A 17,148-nucleotide genomic window follows, 5' to 3' on the forward strand; every position below is an offset into this window, starting at 1 on the left:
TGGACGTTAGTTAATTTGTCTCAGGACTTTTAACACTTATGCAACTCTTCAATTATTCCTTGATAAATTTCTCGTTGATTTTTTGTATACGAATATTTATTTTATCTAAAATTTAACAATTTATTATTATTATTAATTATTAATTATTAAATATACATAAATATAATTATTAATTACACATTGTATATCTTTTCTTAAATCATATTTAGTTTCTGTGTAACAGTTTAATGTTTATCAAAAATAATTAAATATTATATTTAAATATTTATACTTTTATATTTATTTTCTGTAAAAATAATTGAATTTTTTGTACAATAATATTTATTAAACACTTATGTATATTATGCGTGGTATATATTTTCTTAAAATTTTACGATTATATTCTGTAAACCTAATTAAATTTTTTGTATAATAATATTTATTAAACAGTTTAAAGTTTATCACAAATTATTAAATATTATACATTGTATATCTTTACTTAACCTTCCATGTTTATTTTCTGTAAAACTAATTGAATTTTTTTAATAATAATTTTTATTAAACTGTTTAAAGCTTTCAAAAATTATTAAATATTATAAGTATATATTTCCTTAAGTTTTCATATTAATATTATGTAAAACTTATTTTTTTTTGAATAATAATATTACATAGGTTACAGTTTATACTAGATTGTTAAATATCATGCATATTTATTATTCATTTAAGTTTAATTATTATGTATTGTACAATGTATATTTTATATCTGTTCTTAAAATTTTATTGTCATTTCTGTGAAACTAATTGGACATTAATTTTAACATTAACATTATGCGTAAATCTTCCCCTAAACTTTCATATTTATTTTCTGTAAAAGTGATATTTTTTGTGTAATAATTATAAAACAGAAGAATGATTTTTAAAATTTATTAATAATACTATTCCTAAACTTTCAGGTTTTTGTATTAATCAGCAACTTTCTTCAAATTTAAATACTATTAATATTTTCACTTTCTTTACGTTTGCCAAATTCAGAGATAACATAGGTACAAAACTGAATGAAGATAAGATTTACGTCTTGCTTAAAAATGTATGTAAATATTTAATTTCGTGTTTTAATATAAACATTAGGTTACCCAAGTTATAAATATGATTTTCCTCATAAATGCATTTAAAAGTCCCATAAAATATACTTATCGCAACATTTATTATGTAACGTGTAATCGAGATCAAAAAATTTCTAATTGAGCTACTATGATAATTAAGCACAGTTAAATGATATTGATAAACCGCAAATTTTGCAACGTTTCGATAACTGCGATCCATCAACTAATATAATAACTTTGTCGCCGTTAATATGAACAATGCATCATGCATTTTAATGTCGTCACCCATTAAATTATTCAAATAACGTTTGAGACATATTTTAATCCACAATCGGCTTACGAAACTCACTTTTCTACATGTGCACAGTGTTTAAACTAATTTCGATACATTGGATTGGATCAGTTTTTTTTGTGTGTTTCGATGGCGAAAAATCGCCTGAATCAGATTGAATTGGACCCCAGAAAAGTGAAAGCAGAACGCACATACCTACGTGTGTTTCAGCTCGTAGTATTTGTAAATTTCGTTGCAAACAATTTGGATAATTGTCATTATATAATTTAATAAACAAGCCTTAGTCAACAAACAACCTTCGTAGGATGGATCATTCCTATTAATCCACAAAACGATGACAATAGACAAATTTGGAAACGTCACCTTCGAAATCATGTTAATTAATTGAGAAACCTTCAAAATCTCGTCCAAATTTTGTACGAAAATTGCCAAATTTTTTCAATGAACTTCGGTGTCGTTAATGGTAAACTCCGAGTGGTAATCCTCCAGCCAATCGCCCTTGATGATCTCCCCCAGCCGATAACCAAACATAGCATCGCTGGACATGGTGTTCTCGAAGGTGATGGTGGGCATAACACTGCTGTCCCCAACCCTCAGCCCTTTAATCTTCAACACCCTCATCTTCACGTCCACCACAGCGAAATGGTTGTTCAAGTGCCCCATTTTTGTGGTGCAACATACGCTCTTCCTGATCGTAATCATGCTCCTAATGTAGCATTTGACGTAGTGAGGGGTGCAGAACTTAAAATTGCGGCAGTGGGGCACGTCTATGTCCACCAGAGTGGCGTTCCTCGACTTCAAAACTGAGGTTTCCGTTAAATTAACCACGTGGTCGAAAGCCTTGTAGAGGGAACGGAAGTCTTTGTTGGACTCGTCCGAGAACATCATGGTGTCAACGACTGGGTCTCCTTCGTAGTGGGTGTCGTTCAGGTAAACCTGTCCTCGACTCTCCGGGTTTAACAAGGCGATGGTTAAGAGAAGAATGGATTTGCGCTCGTTCTCCAGCATTAGGCGCCGTCTGGTGAGTGGAGCCATGTGTAAGTCTATCAGAACCTCGTCCAGCTTTGGATCTTTCACCGGGAAGTGGGTGTGATAGAGGCCTATGTCCGGGCATGTAACCCCGACGTGCCTGCTGTTGATGTAGGTAACGAAATCCTGCGCCACCAACGTGCTCAGATTGCCTCGCCTGTGCATCACGTACTCGTAGATGTCGGATAGGCGTTCGAACTCGTCGTAGATGTCCTTGTCGCAAGTTTCATCCGGCTCCAAATCCGGACAAGCCGTGTACGAAATGAACAAGGGCAAACCTAAGTGTAGTTGCAAATTCATTCCTATGCCTTTCAATTCTGATTTCATTTTAATGTTCCGTTTCACCAGGTACATCCTTTGACCCACTCCACTTAATAGTAGTAGTTTGGGGTTTTGCACCGGACCAGCAGTTAGTATGACCTCTTTTCGTACACCTATGGTGCGTTTAATCCCATTAATGTAGACGTCCACCCCCTCAACTTGCCGATGCTTCTCGATGTTCACCTTGATCACCTCCGAGTTGAGGCTCACAATTAGATTCTTCCTGTTTTTGATTGGGTTCAAAAACACCTCAGCCATATTAAGCCGACTTCCATCCTTTATCATGACGTAATGATCAGTCACTCCAACGTAGTTCTCCCTTTTGTGCCCCGCCTCAGCGTACAACTCGTACAACATCTTCTTGGTGTCGTCTTCATAATGGTTGACTGTCAAGTTTAGATTTTCTTCCATTTCATCAAAGGCTCGTTGCACCAAAGCACCTTTCCAGGTGCCGTAAGCCCAGTGGTCGTAGTTCTCCAACGCCCCTCTGGCATAGATCATGTTGTTTATGGTGCTGCGTCCACCCAGTGCATTCCCACCGGTTATCGTGCACGTTTTTACGTTCGTGCCTAAACAAGTTTTGTTCTGCTCCTTCACCTTGTACTTGTGCCCTTCGTTCAGGAGGCTGTAGTACAATCCTGGAACCTAAGAAAAAGTTAGTTGAAGGTTTAAACGAGGGAAAATGTTACTTCTGAAGCTGGTGACGGGTAGGAGCCCGCTTCGAGTATCAAAACCGACCAGTTGGGCTGCTCCGTTAGTCTGTTGGCCAAGGAACAACCAGCGGTACTTCCACCAACTATTATAAAATCATAAACAGGATTCTCCATCTGCAAAATTCACGTCAATAACTGATGGATCAAAAAATCCGACTCACTTCTAAGAGAAGTTTGCTGGAATCACTCGGATATTTGGTGGTGTCTCCGATTTCAACGACATGTTGGAACAGGCTGCTCAAAAGTAACATGAAGGCGGTGGCGACTGCGCCCTTCAGGTTGGACAGGTCGTACTCGACGATACCAGAAATTTGATCGACCTCCGGCATCTTAAACTACGAATTTAGTACCCACAATTTAGATATGACAATGGTATAAATTTTGACAACTGTCCTAAGTAAGAATATTTAGTACGCACATCACATGGAAACTCCTGTTTAGATTTTAATTATAATGGTCATTATAATAGTTTATATATTATTTCAACATTTAGAATACGTTTTATCCAATAAAATAAAAGGATATATTCGAAATAATTAAAATAACTACGGAACTATAGTTGTACAGTGTCATCTATTATCGAGTAGTTAAACTATAAGGTTACAGAACCCACAATCAAGATTAAAAATTCATTAAAAGAAAGTCTTGACGTATTAATAAATTACTTTCTTCTAAAATAATGGATTACTTATGCAGAATATTGTTTAAATAAACACCTAAACTTAGGTACTTAGCACTTATTTATTGACTATGAAATAATAATATGAAAGACCATTAAAGAAAAGACAAAATCCACTAATAGATCAATTTATTCTAATCAAAAATTTTACAATAATAAATAAAAGATCACAGCTCCATGTGGCCAACTTTGTGGTGGGCATCCTCCAAAATCATTTCGCCACCTTTAAACCCAATCATGATGGATGGCGCCATAGTGTTTCCACTAGTTATCAAAGGCATAATGGAAGCATCCACCACCCTCAAATGTCCCACACCGTGCACTCTCAGTCTCGAGTCCACCACCGAAGCATTATCAGTGTGAGGACCCATTTTGCACGTTCCCACCGGGTGGAAGAGGGTCGTACCCAAATTTCGCAAGGCGCACTTGTAATAGTCGTCCGATTGGAACTCAAACTCGCGACAGTTCGGGATGTCCAAGTCGACGATTTGCGGATGATGTTTACTAAAGTTTTTGGTACGTAGCATCTTTTCCGAGTATCTTATGCCTTCCAAGAGAACTTCTTCGTCTTCTTTGTCGTCGAGGAGGTTGAGGTCGATCAAAGGTTTGTCCTGTGGATCGTTGCTCTTCAGAGTTATCCTTCCTCTGGACTTGGGGTTCAATAAAATGGGATAAAAGTTGGCGGTTGGTGCCTCTTTGTTGGCCTCCACTTGGGCTGCTGCGATCGCATCGTCATATGAACCAGCTCTGATCATTTCCGGCAAGAGGTAACGGTCGTTTTGCCCTTGAAACACGTGATGAAGCTCCAAGTTTGGATAACGTGAATTCTTTTTCGTATTGATGAAGCCTAGGAAGTTGGTCAAGGATATTGTGCCCATTTCACCATCCCTATACATGAAGTATCTGTACATCTCATCGATAGCATGAAGCGGATGAAACTGGGGCACAGTTTTGGGGTGTAGTTTAAACATGAAGCCCGGATAGAACAAGTGATCTTGCAAGTTTTCTCCCACTTTCAAATCTTGTACCAGATCGATCCCTCGTTCCTCTAAATGTGATTTAGGTCCGATTCCTGATAACATTAAAATTTGAGGAGTGTTTATGGCACCTGCAGATAAAATCACTTCCTTTCTAGCTAGGATTGTTTTAGTTTCTGAGCCTATTTTAACTACTACTCCTTTACATATTTTATCCTTCAGTACTAACTTGTTTACGTGACTGTTTAGTGATACATAGAGGTTCTTTCTGTTTTTGATCTTGCCTAGGAATGATTTCGCTGAGTTTTGTCTAAAATATTACAATTTATTTGATTTTATTAGTGTTGTAATTAGACAAAAATTACCTGATACCATTTTTGATGATGGTCAAAGCCTCAAAGTACCCCAAATTCGGTTCAGAAGACATAGTTTCATAACCAAGTTCTCCTGCTGCATTCCTTATAGTACCTCTTAAAGGATGTGTGGAAATGTACCTGTCCAAATCCAGAAAACCTCCTTTCCCATACCTATTCACTCCATTGTGGTCATCAGGAACGTTTTCAAACGACTTGTAAATCTTCAGGACGCTGTCCCAATCCCAACCAGGATTTCCCAGTTCCGCCCAATTGTCGTAGTCTCTTTTGTTGCCCCTTACATATAACATGGCATTTATAGAGGTGCTTCCTCCTAGAAGCTTTCCTCTGGGCACTGCACATGATTTTCCCTTAAAGCCTTCGCAATTTCCTGACTTTGGTACCGTACTATATTGCCAGTCCTCGTTCGTGCCTTGAAGGCTGAACAACAAGCTAGGAATCTGCAATTTTCATTCACTTATTGATTACCCTTTACAAAAATTGAAGTTCAATTACTTACTTCGCTGGTGGTTGAGGGTAAACCACCAGATTCTAGTACCAAAACCTTGTAGATATTGTTCTCAGTGAGTTTATTGGCCACAGCTGAACCAGACGCACCAGATCCAACCACAATGTAATCGAACTCTTCCAAATCCTTCAGTTTATCACTATAATCTTCAGGATATTCGTTTTTAAAATCCAAAGTGCACTGTGCGTTAACCAACACGTTCAACATAGTCATAAACAATTGTCCGGGCAGCCCATTAACGCCACCCGGGCACGAGTTGTTCAGTTGCAACAAACCGTCCATTTTTCCACGACACAAACGAATACTAATGCGCTAGTTTTTAAACCGGCTTAGAGCATGGAATGGCTTCATGCATAAAAACTTATGACACAGAAGTTATGGCTGTACAGTGTTGGACTGACGCAGAGGTAATCGGTCGTTCCAACGTTCACAGTTAATTGGGTTCGTTCAACTTTCGTATACACTGTGAACCAGTTTTATTCTTGTTCTTTTACTGTTTTTGTTGGTGTTGTAAATCAAACGAATTTATGGTTGTATTTGTTTTATTTCAGTTTACATTTGATCAATTGTTTTTTTTTACCAGTAGTCTAAATCCTTTTGACGTTTTGGATTTTTCTGCATGACCACCTCTGGTTTTTTCGTAGCTTCTATATTGGGTTGTGTAGCTTCGATGACTTCAGGATTCGGTTTATAGGTCACTGAAACAACAATTTATGACTTTTCTTCCTCTAGTTTGAAAAACAGCAGTTTACCTTCATTTTCGACATCATTTTCCTGATAACTTTCTTCCGACTTCTGATCTTCCTTTGAGTCCCTATATTTGTCAAGTACTCCCCAGTCCTCCTTGATCATGTCTGCAGCTTTTTCAGCCACCATTATGGTAGGAGCGTTGGTGTTTCCAGATGGAATGTAAGGCATGATGGAACAGTCCACTACTCTCAAGTTTTTCACTCCTCTGACCCTCAACCTACAAACAAAACAAAGTTCTAGAGTATAATTTACTATAAGTATATTCATAGTGGTACCTGGGGTCAACCACAGCCATTGGATCACTGTCAGGTCCCATTTTAGCTGTACCAGTAGGATGATAAATAGTTAAGGTGTAATGTTGGGCCTGACAGGCCCAATAATCGTCGCTGAACGTCTCGTATTCCTCACAACCCGGAAACTTGTACGGATTAATTCTGGCGTTGTATTTCCCCATTGTTTTGGTATAAGCCAACCTGTTGGCGATCTTCGCACCCTCCACTATGACCTTCAAGTCCATAGGATCATCGTAGTAGTTCGGGTAGATCAGTACTTTTGAGCTAGGATTGGAATCTTTCAACATAATCCTGCCTCTGCTGTTAGGACGCAGAAGGAGGGTGATTATGGTAAAAGCTTCTCTGTACAAGTTAGGTTCATAGACTGCACTGTAGGTTTCATCGTTCAAATTCGTGGCTCTTCGGCCGAATAGTCCTCCATCACCAGCATCTGAGTAAGAAGCCATGAAGTACTGAATGTCTGGCCAATCGTCCGATAAATTTGCATATTTGGTACTTAAAACAGAACTGTTACAAAAGGTTAATTGCAAAATTGTGTTTCTTACCCTACAAAACCCATAACTTCGCATTCAGGTAACCAATACACCGGTCCAGATTTGTCTTGAGCAAATGAATTGACAGTTTCAGGTGAGAAAACTTTGGGCAACAAAAATGCGCAGTTTTGGTCGGCGTACTCTTCTGGTGCGTCAAACAGATAGCTTTGTCCTCCCATTGCAACGTGATCTTGGAGATTATATCCTAAAACAAAACTGATCAGTACTTCAGTACTTAAATGTTTCAGTAAACCAATACCAACTCCGGGAGACTCAACGTAAACAGGTATGCCCAAACTTTCCAAATGATCCCTGGGTCCAACACCACTTAACATCAACAATTGGGGTGACTGCAAAGATCCAGCACTCAAAATTACCTCCCTGTCCGCATAAACGGTTTTCTTGGCCCCCAACTTGCTGACCACCACCCCTGTCGCCCGGTAGCTCTCCGGATCGATCACTACCTTTTCAACGGTACTCAAAAGTGTGATGTGGAGGTTCTCTCTGTTGCAGCAAGGTCTCAGAAAGGCCTTGGCGGTACTGCAACGCAGACCGTCCCTTAAAGTACCGTGAGCGGGCGTGAATCCCGTCTGGTACTCCCCGTTCACATCCAACACCTTGTAACCCAATTCTTTGGCGGCGTCTAAGAACCAATCCATTATCGCACTGTGGTACCTGAAGTGCTCGACTGTTAAGAAGCCGTCTTTGCCATGGTACTCGTCGTCCCTGAACTCTTCGATACGCATGTCTTCTGATTTTTTAAAGTATGGTAGCACGTCGTCGTAGCCCCAGCCCGGGTTGCCCAAGTACTCCCATCGGTCGTAGTCGCGCCTGTTGCCTCTGATGTACAGCATGGCGTTCATTGTGCTGCAGCCTCCCAGTACTTTGGCCCTAGGCCAGTTACACCTTCCTTCTTTCATGCTTTTACAATACTTTTCGCCTGGTTCCGTTTGGTACTGCCAGTCGAACGGTGATAGTTGTATGGTCGGGAACATTAAAGGCATATCTGTCAGGGAGATTTCATCCGGGCCTGCCTCAATTAATAAAATGTTCCAATAGGGGTTTTCACTAAGACGATTTGCAAGGACCGAACCAGCACTTCCTCCACCCACTATTATAAAGTCATAGTTGTCTTGGATCGAGTAGAAGGGCGTGTCGTGCACTCTTAAACAAATTAAACTTATTTATTTTTAAAGAAGCCTTTGTGGTACTGATTGTTTTACCTGTGTTCTCTGTCCAAAATGTCCGGACGTTGATTTAAAGTGCAGGAATGGAGGTACATCAAAAAACCTAAACCAGGACCAAGAGTTAAGGCCATCCTGGTCATGGAATAAAGGTTCATTTGGCTGTGGATGTCAGCCATTTTTTTACACTTAACTAAGATGATCACATATGCTAACTAAAATCGAAATGACTTTATCTCCCAGTATGCACTTGCCTCGCAATTGTTTAGCTTAACAAGCAAAATTTAACATAAACAAACTGATTATTCGATTTTTAAGAAAGTAATGAATTAAACTGTCCTGTATAATGAAATAATATCTTTATTACATATAATAAATAAATAAGCCTACTATTTACAACACAACATACATATGGACTAGCAAACATACTTAAATAAATAATTGTTTCAACCATATCGGACTGTCTTCAGCCAAAATTCCTTGACTAAATCTGCTCCCTTCTCTCCGATCATGATGCACGGTGCGTTGGTGTTACCGCTGACCAAGTTGGGCATGATCGATGCATCTATGACTCTCAAACCTTTAATCCCGTATACTCTAAGTTGAGGATCGACCACCGCATCTTGGTCCCAATAGGGTCCCATTTTTGCTGTACCGACTGGATGGTAAATTGTTACTGAGTACATTCTGATCATGCACTCCCAAAAACTGTCACTAAACTTGGGATAAGCTTTGCAATCAGGGAACTCATGCAAAGTACTTTGGTACGACTGGAAGGCTGGTGTTTTGCTCAATTGGTGAGCAATTTTAGCACCTTCGATTAACGTTCTCATGTCGAAGTCGTCTTTGAAGTAATTGGGATAGATTAATGGGGCGTCGAAGGGGTTGCGGCTGCGCAAACGTATCAAACCTTTGCTTCTAGGACGCAGCAACATTGGAATGACGCTCCAAGCGTCTCTGTTCTTAATGGGTTCAAATGTTCGCTTGTAGAAAGCTTCAGTTAATCCGTGGGCTTTCCTCAACTGAGCTCCGTTATCTGAGTGCGTCGATCCTGACACGAAATGGAACTCTATATCTGGAAAGTCGTCTGAGGCGTTCGCATATTTGGTGTTAACGAAAGCAAGACCTTCAACTCCTCCCATGATGGTCAGAGGTCCGCCTCCAAATATAGCGTACTGCATCAAAGGCCCGACTGAGTAAACCCGGTCCAAGGTGATTGAATCTTGTTTGTTGATCAAATAAGTCAATCCTCCAAGTCCGATGTGGTCCTGCAAATTGTGTCCCACCTTCAAATCCTGAATCACCGGGATTTTATGCTTTTCCAAGTCCTGTTTCGGTCCGATGCCACTCAGCATCAAGAGATGCGGCGAATTAACCGCCCCCGCTGACAAAATAACTTCCTTAGTGGCTCTGACTCTGTGCAACTTGCCGCCACGCACGAATTCCACACCGAAGGCGATTTTGGTGGTTGGATCTATCAACACTCGGGTGACGTGCGCCTTCATCGCTACGTGGAGGTTCTTCCTTAGTCGTACTGGTCTCAAAAACGCCTTGCCGGTTGAGCATCGGGAACCACGTCGTACCGTTCCTTGTGCCATCATGAATCCGGTCTGGAACTCGCCGTTTATGTCCCGGTTTTTGTAGCCCAATTGTTGCCCGCCTGCTACGAAAGCAGCCACCAATGGTGTGTGGTACGGTGCTTCAGATACCGTCAAATAACCTCCTATAAAAATAAAAATATATTAGTTTATGGAAAGGAGTTTAATTGAGGGTAGTACCTTTGTTGTGGTACGGTGTTTCAGTTAAGTAAGGGTTCTGATTGTCTTCCGACTTTTTGAAATAGTACAAGGCGTCTTTGCTACCCCAGCCAGGATTGCCAAGCGATTCCCAGATGTCGTAGTCCTTTTTGTTACCTCTCAAGTACAACATGTAGTTCAGTACCGAGGAACCACCAATTACTTTGCCTCTGGGCCAATTACATCTGCCATTGTTCATTGCTAAAATTAAAACAAATGATTTAACTGACTGAGTTATCTTTTCCTTCATGATAAAATGTCTAGAGTTGTTTTTGTTTTTACAAATTGGAAGATAAAAGTAGTAAAAATGTAGACGAATTTTATGGTATTACGATAGCAACAAATGAATTCATACCTAAACAGGCTTGTCCTTGAGGCTCACTCTTGTATTTCCAATCAAGCTGCGATAACTGCAAATAAGCAGCCATCAACGGTACATCAGAGATTTCAGTTTCATCGCCACCAGCCTCCAAAAGTAAAACGTTCCAATTCTCCACTTCACTCAAACGATTCGCCACAACGGCTCCGGCTGAACCGGAGCCCACCACTATGAAATCGTACCGATCATACATCTGTTCCATTTCGACATCAATGGGACGACTTTCAGGGTCCAAAAGATCGTACTGGAAGTAGGCAATAGCTGCTACCAATGCGGGGATGAATACACCTAGGTTAGAGGTGACGGCGGCGGCACCGAGCCCGAAAAGGGGCGCGGTTATAGTACTCATTACTGAAATGGAGAAAAATGTGTTATGTAAACTGATGAGGTACCACTTGCATAAAAAACAATTACCAGTAGAAAGGGCAAACATATCGTCCCCTTAAAACCAAAACCAACTGCACATCACAACAACTACAAATCGACTGATTAATAATAGTTCCTCAATTACAATTATAAACTGTTGTAGAATAGTGCCAGGAAGATGTCGAAATCAACCCCTTCTTGGTCAATGTCTACGTGTCGACTGGTTTTAAAAGTGTTTTCTGGGCACGCACCTAATTGTTTTTGTAATGTTATCGGTGACTTTGGTTTTGGGTAATCGGCGAATTTGATGAGACCGGTGAAAGTACTGAGGGTACTTAATAAGTTATATCACGTAGGGAATTGTTTCAAACAAAATATTTATGTAACTCGTCACTATATGCACGTTTTTGTTTTTGGTTTTTGATTAAAATGCAGTTTTAGTACTACCCCATTTTGATAGAAGATAAAAATGGTTTAGAAATAATGCTTTGTAATAAATATTTAACAATTCACTATTAAATTTAATAGTTTTATATTGTTTTCCAAATAAAATGTATTTACAACTAAATACAATGGGTACTTAATAAGTATCGTCACGTAGAAAATTGTTTCAAACAAAATTTTATGCAATTTATATATTGTACGTTATTATTTGCACGTTTTTGATTTTTATTTTAACAATTTGATTAAAATGCTATTCTGGTACTACTCCATTTTAATAAAATAAATAAAATATTTTGAAATAATGCCTTGTAATAAATATTTAACAATATTGCCATAAATTTTAACATTTTTATATTGTTTCATGAATAAAATTTATTTATAACCACTACAACCGGTACTTCATTTTTTATGAAATTTATTAATTGTTCCTTATTAAGTGTGTGTTTTTGATTGTTGTTCTTTCAATGTGATTAAATTTCAATTTTAGTACTACTCTCTTTTAATAAAAGATACATAAAACGGTGTGAATTTGTTAAATAAATATTTTTCATTTGCTGAAAGAAAGTTTGTAAATAAAAAACAAGTGAATCTGTTCTCAATAATTTTACTCAGAAACTTACTGTGCTGGAGGTACTTCAAATTCAATATTAATAATAATAATAATCAACAATGTGTCTTGAATAATAATTATTTAAATTGGATATTAAAAAAATTTAATCATTTATTTTTAAATTAAAAATATTCTTTATATTGAAGGAATTAATTTAATTTAATGGTACTAATATTTTTGGTTTGTTGCCAACAATTAATTAAAATTTCTACTGCATATCAAAATTGTATCATCACTCACCGATTGCGTATTATCCTCAACTTCCTTATCGGCCAACCGAAAAGCACAGAAAACGTGATCACAGTTTCGTAAACGGCTCACAAATCGGTCGTACCAGCGGACATCCAGCAGGAAAACTCATGATCCGCACCACGATCGTTCACTCTTCGTTCTGTGGCCGCGTTCTTGAACTTGAGGACCGGCACGTCCACACATTCAGGACCGGATTCTTGTCCATTCTTCGTCGAATTAGGACGGCGGTACTGTTAGGCGATAACGCATCGGTTTTCGGTGCTGCTTAACTGTGGTACGGTACCGTTTCGTTTTTAATTAATTTAATTGGGTTACGGCAGGGGGTTTGGTTGCTCGGTGGTTCACGGGGGTTGGATACGGATCTGTGGGGAAAAGTTCACTTGAAGAATTCGTTTGACTTTCATTCGCCTAACGGGTCCGCAATTTCTTCCAGTGGGTCAACTGGTTAATGGACGTTCGGCGCTGGTGAAAGTGTTGTTTCTTTCGTTGTGGATGGTTGCCATTGTGTTCTGCACTCCCTCGCTACGTACGACGTGACGATGTGACTCTGGTCACGCGATTTTCTGTGAAAACAGTGAAACTGGAGCGTTTCGTTTACCGTTGCTCCAATCGGATATCCTTAATTGGTTCTTAGATTTTTTTTTTTTGTGATGAATAACGCTTTATCGTTGGTTTCAGGTGGTTGTTGTGCGAAGACACGCAAAGAAACGATAGTGGGCGGATGGGCGTGGGCGTGGTGGGGCGTCACGGACGTCCAGCGTCTGTCGCTCGAGGTCATGACGCTGAATCCGATGTGCGGTAACGTCGAGACGTCGCAAGGCGTCCCGCTGACCGTCACCGGCGTCGCCCAGTGCAAGATTATGAAGGCGGACGAACTGCTGCACACTGCTTCCGAACAGTTTCTGGGGAAAACCGTCAAGGAGATCAAGATGACGGTGCTGCAAACGCTTGAGGGTCACTTGAGAGCTATTTTAGGTAATATTATTGTAAATGTGTTGCTAATCTATAACGTAAAGCATCTTAAAAAAATATTTAAGTTAGTAAAAATTTTGTTTATAGTAAATATATATTGTTTTGTTATTTAAATCAATTATTTAAATTAATTTTGTTCTTCTGTTACAGGAGAAACTATAAAAAATCTATTTTTTGATTAACAAATTATTAATTAATTGTATTATAATGAATAATTACCTCAATTAATTCTCTTTATATTTAATAAAATTATGGTTAATAAAATGATCAATTAATTGCATTACGAAATGAAAAGTTTAATGTAAATTAAATAATTGTCTCAATTAATTAATTAACTATTTTCATATATTTCAGCCAAAACAAATAAAAAACTATTTAAAATGCAAATTTTATTAATTCTTGTCATAATTAGTAAAATTAAGGTTAATAAAACTATTAATTAATTATATTACTAACTAAAAAATTTATAGTTAATTAAATAATTATCATAATTAATTATTTAAATTTGTATGTTTCATATATTTCAGTAGAAAATAGTAAAAAACTATTTCTAATAACAATTTAATTAATTCTCTTCATAATTATTAAAATTATGATACCTTTGTTAGTAATTCTCATTATAATTAAATATAATTAATCATATTAATCTATAATCGTATAAAATGGTTTTGATATAGATAAAATTAACAAAAGACGTTTTTTATGAATTTAACAATTGGCTTAATGATCTTAATTTGTTTCATGAGACTTCGTCATAACTTATCACAATTTTTCATTGCATTCATAAATTATTTCCCAATATATTTAAAAAAAAATATTTGCATTATTTATTTATAGTGTCCAAATAAGATTAGTTTAATCATGTTGATCTAGTCAAGATAAAATGACAAAAAACGATTGTATAAACAAACTTTATTAATCTCAATAAATAATACTAATAATACAAAACGGAAACGTCTCAAATACATTTAATAGACGGCCAACCACATATAATTCATTCTCCATCATCACAATTAGAGTCCCCTTCTGGAATTATCTTAGTTTCACATTGCCTTTTGTTTCTCAAGCCTCCATAAATAGTTCCATCAATGGGAGGCGGCTTTTCCAGCTTCATTTTCGTTCTAAAACACATTTTAAGCATTGACGTTATTTTATTGTTGTGTTCTTACATGATGAATACGGATAATCCTATTGTTAAACCTAATCCAACCACACATTCTAAAATAATATTCATTGTGTGACAACTTAACTGTCAATTTATCAACATTAATAATAAGAGAGAAAACCGAAAATAAAATATTACTGTTACAAATATTAAAATTAAATAAATGAATTGAATTTAATTTTTCCAACCCAACATCTAAAGAAAAAATTTAACATGTTAATTAATTATGCATTTAATTTTAAATTTTTTGCACACATTTAATAAATACATTTTTTTAACTTACATATGAAAAATAAAGAAGGTGAGTGTCAAACTAACACCAGTAAGTGATTTTAGTAGGAGAATCATTTTTATACTAAATAATAATTTTTTTTTGCCATTGATAATCTTATCAATATTTAAAACTAATAAATAAATTTAAAAGTCTTTCCTCAATAGATAAACGGGATAAATTGATGATAGATTAAATAATATCAATATTAAAATTAAATGACTATGCATAAACGGTGATTCATAATAAATTATTGAAGATATTGGATCAAATTTTGTAATTTCATATTGCAAAATCTTAAACGGGAAGCACCACAATAACTTGATAAACATCCTAATAAACGATAAACGTCACAACAAAACCCAAGGCAAATATTTGCCTCGATTTAAATCCGTCATTAAGTTAATTGAAAAAAACCATGACCTCACAAATATAAAACACTTTGTTTAGTTTTTTAACAGTGGTTCCACAACGTGGTCCTAGTCTGCACACTTATTTTATTACTTTATCGATCTTAGCTCTCGAAATTAATTAATTATTGAATGGACCATGTGTCCAATCGATACTACTCAAAGTCACAAGTTTTCTCGCACCGGCTGCGTCAATCAAAATTGAAGGAGAGCGGTGGGAAAAACGTTTCGGCCGTGATCCGTTATCTGAGAACTTCTCTAAGAAAATTGTCGCGTTATTATACGGAATTACGTCGCCGTCTTATTGTTAAGTTCGTGCTGGTTCAGTCGGTTTACACCGTCGGTGGTTTTATCATGGAACTTTTGTGGATGGGACTGTTCAATGTTTCTATGACTTTGGGTGTCACTTATGCTGTTGTCAGACGGTATGAAGAATTATTTTTTGATTGTTTTTTTGGTAATTACACCAAACTATTTAAATACTTTGTTGAAAAATGTTGAAGCAATTTAGATATTACTTATCCAGTCATTAAAATACTTCAATAATACATTATTGCCACGAATTATGACACAAATTAATTTAATGTTTAATTTATTGATAAGCAGTGTTACGACCTTCTCGTGGTCGCAGAAAAGTTTGCACACGAATCTATTTTGCGACCGGTTCTATTAGTTACATTAGACCAAGGCCGGACAAATTTTGAAAACCTTTTATCGACCGTCGATTAATTTGTTGATTTCGTTGGTTTTTAGGAACGCTTACAGTAGAAGAAATCTATCGGGATCGAGACCAGTTTGCGGCGCTGGTGCGGGAAGTGGCGGCGCCGGACGTCGGTCGCATGGGCATCGAAATACTGTCGTTCACGATCAAGGACGTGTACGATGACGTTCAGTATCTGGCGTCGCTGGGCAAGGCCCAGACGGCGATCGTGAAGCGCGACGCCGACGCCGGCGTCGCCCTGGCGAATCGGGACGCCGGAATTAGGGTAAATCCTACTTGATGTGGGTTTCGGCCTGTTTTATTCAGATTGATTGTTTTTGCAGGAGTCGGAGTGTCAGAAATCGGCGATGGATGTTAAATATTCGACCGACACGAAAATCGAAGACAACTCGAGGATGTTCAAGTTACAAAAGGCGAATTTCGACCAAGAAATTAATACTGCCGTTAGTTTATTAATTAATTGTTTAATTGTTTAATTTATTAGTTTAATGAACGTCGCGATATTTATATAATTAATAATTATTTATTATCAATAATGTACATAAAGTTATCCTTAATTTTATTTATTGGTTGACTGGTCTTGAGTGACTCAACTAAATGAAATATTTAACCATCCATGTTGGTACTCAAATAAAAGGTCTTGAAGAGATCTATCTGATTATATAAGATATGCATAGGGCTTAGGGTATGAAATAAGAAAGTTATGATCAAAAATCTGTATTTTCCAGAGTTTTTCTTAAATAACTCAATCAAATTAAACATTTTCTTATGAATGTGGATACCCAAATGGAAGTTCTTGAAAAGATCTATTAAAGAATACCGGATATTTATAAATTTGGGTTAGAAATGACAAAATTATAGGCAAAAATGGTCAAATTCAGTTTTTCTTGAATAACTCGGTCAATTATGTCGCTACCGATATTGGTACTCAAATAAAAGGTCTTAAGAAGGTCTATCTGTTTATATAGGGTCTTCATAAGGCTTAGGGTATGAAATAAGAATGTTATGGTCAAAAATCTGTATTTTC

General features: G+C 37.2%; 4 protein-coding genes across 6 annotated transcripts in view; 1 reads left to right on the forward strand and 3 right to left on the reverse strand.

The window, feature by feature from the left end:
* Window positions 1-17,148, forward strand: part of LOC109597826 (flotillin-2-like) — a 76,690-nt gene that overhangs the window by 57,820 nt on the left and 1,722 nt on the right. The window contains exons 1-4 of one of the 3 annotated variants that reach the window (XM_049968553.1): window positions 12,717-12,856; window positions 13,261-13,557; window positions 16,154-16,386; window positions 16,445-16,564. In XM_049968553.1, the coding sequence (XP_049824510.1) occupies window positions 13,359-13,557; window positions 16,154-16,386; window positions 16,445-16,564 (552 nt within the window). In that variant the 5' untranslated portion in view covers window positions 12,717-12,856; window positions 13,261-13,358. Of the gene's footprint in view, window positions 1-12,716; window positions 12,857-13,260; window positions 13,558-15,451; window positions 15,826-16,153; window positions 16,387-16,444; window positions 16,565-17,148 lie in introns of those variants that run through there. The other 2 variants (XM_020013602.2, XM_049968554.1) reach the window with 2 other exon arrangements.
* Window positions 1,623-3,817, reverse strand: LOC109607284 (glucose dehydrogenase [FAD, quinone]). The gene is made up of 3 exons (XM_049968547.1): window positions 3,599-3,817; window positions 3,414-3,551; window positions 1,623-3,369 (listed from the first exon to the last, which is right to left on the reverse strand). The coding sequence occupies exons 1-3, from the start codon at window positions 3,764-3,766 to the stop codon at window positions 1,813-1,815; spliced, it is 1,863 nt and encodes a 620-aa protein (XP_049824504.1). The 5' UTR covers window positions 3,767-3,817; the 3' UTR covers window positions 1,623-1,812.
* Window positions 4,229-6,338, reverse strand: LOC109606586 (glucose dehydrogenase [FAD, quinone]-like). Its single transcript, XM_049968552.1, has 3 exons — window positions 5,967-6,338; window positions 5,459-5,907; window positions 4,229-5,403 (listed from the first exon to the last, which is right to left on the reverse strand). The coding sequence occupies exons 1-3, from the start codon at window positions 6,255-6,257 to the stop codon at window positions 4,284-4,286; spliced, it is 1,860 nt and encodes a 619-aa protein (XP_049824509.1). The 5' UTR covers window positions 6,258-6,338; the 3' UTR covers window positions 4,229-4,283.
* LOC109597788 (uncharacterized) lies at window positions 6,542-11,462 on the reverse strand. The gene is made up of 10 exons (XM_049968375.1): window positions 11,325-11,462; window positions 10,887-11,261; window positions 10,514-10,732; window positions 9,197-10,458; window positions 8,775-8,950; window positions 7,811-8,715; window positions 7,564-7,756; window positions 7,001-7,513; window positions 6,728-6,942; window positions 6,542-6,673 (listed from the first exon to the last, which is right to left on the reverse strand). The coding sequence occupies exons 1-10, from the start codon at window positions 11,341-11,343 to the stop codon at window positions 6,552-6,554; spliced, it is 3,999 nt and encodes a 1,332-aa protein (XP_049824332.1). The 5' UTR covers window positions 11,344-11,462; the 3' UTR covers window positions 6,542-6,551.

The sequence above is a fragment of the Aethina tumida genome, chromosome 6 (assembly GCF_024364675.1).
Source record: "Aethina tumida isolate Nest 87 chromosome 6, icAetTumi1.1, whole genome shotgun sequence".
Lineage (NCBI taxonomy): Eukaryota > Metazoa > Arthropoda > Insecta > Coleoptera > Nitidulidae > Aethina > Aethina tumida.

What these genes read in the sequence shown, in the direction of transcription:
- LOC109597788 (XM_049968375.1), bottom strand. An exon ending in GAAGTTATGGGTTTTGTAGG is followed by an intron (nt 7,514 to 7,563) that starts GTAAGAAACACA and finishes TTCTGTTTTAAG; the next exon opens with TACCAAATATGCAAATTTAT. An exon ending in AAATGATGTCGAAAATGAAG is followed by an intron (nt 6,674 to 6,727) that starts GTAAACTGCTGT and finishes TTGTTGTTTCAG; the next exon opens with TGACCTATAAACCGAATCCT.
- LOC109607284 (XM_049968547.1), bottom strand. Translation starts at nt 3,766, where the DNA reads ATGCCGGAGGTCGATCAAATTTCTGGTATCGTCGAGTACGACCTGTCC. An exon ending in CCAGCAAACTTCTCTTAGAA is followed by an intron (nt 3,552 to 3,598) that starts GTGAGTCGGATT and finishes TGAATTTTGCAG; the next exon opens with ATGGAGAATCCTGTTTATGA. An exon ending in ACCCGTCACCAGCTTCAGAA is followed by an intron (nt 3,370 to 3,413) that starts GTAACATTTTCC and finishes ACTTTTTCTTAG; the next exon opens with GTTCCAGGATTGTACTACAG.
- LOC109606586 (XM_049968552.1), bottom strand. Translation starts at nt 6,257, where the DNA reads ATGGACGGTTTGTTGCAACTGAACAACTCGTGCCCGGGTGGCGTTAAT. An exon ending in TACCCTCAACCACCAGCGAA is followed by an intron (nt 5,908 to 5,966) that starts GTAAGTAATTGA and finishes TGAAAATTGCAG; the next exon opens with ATTCCTAGCTTGTTGTTCAG. An exon ending in ATCATCAAAAATGGTATCAG is followed by an intron (nt 5,404 to 5,458) that starts GTAATTTTTGTC and finishes GTAATATTTTAG; the next exon opens with ACAAAACTCAGCGAAATCAT.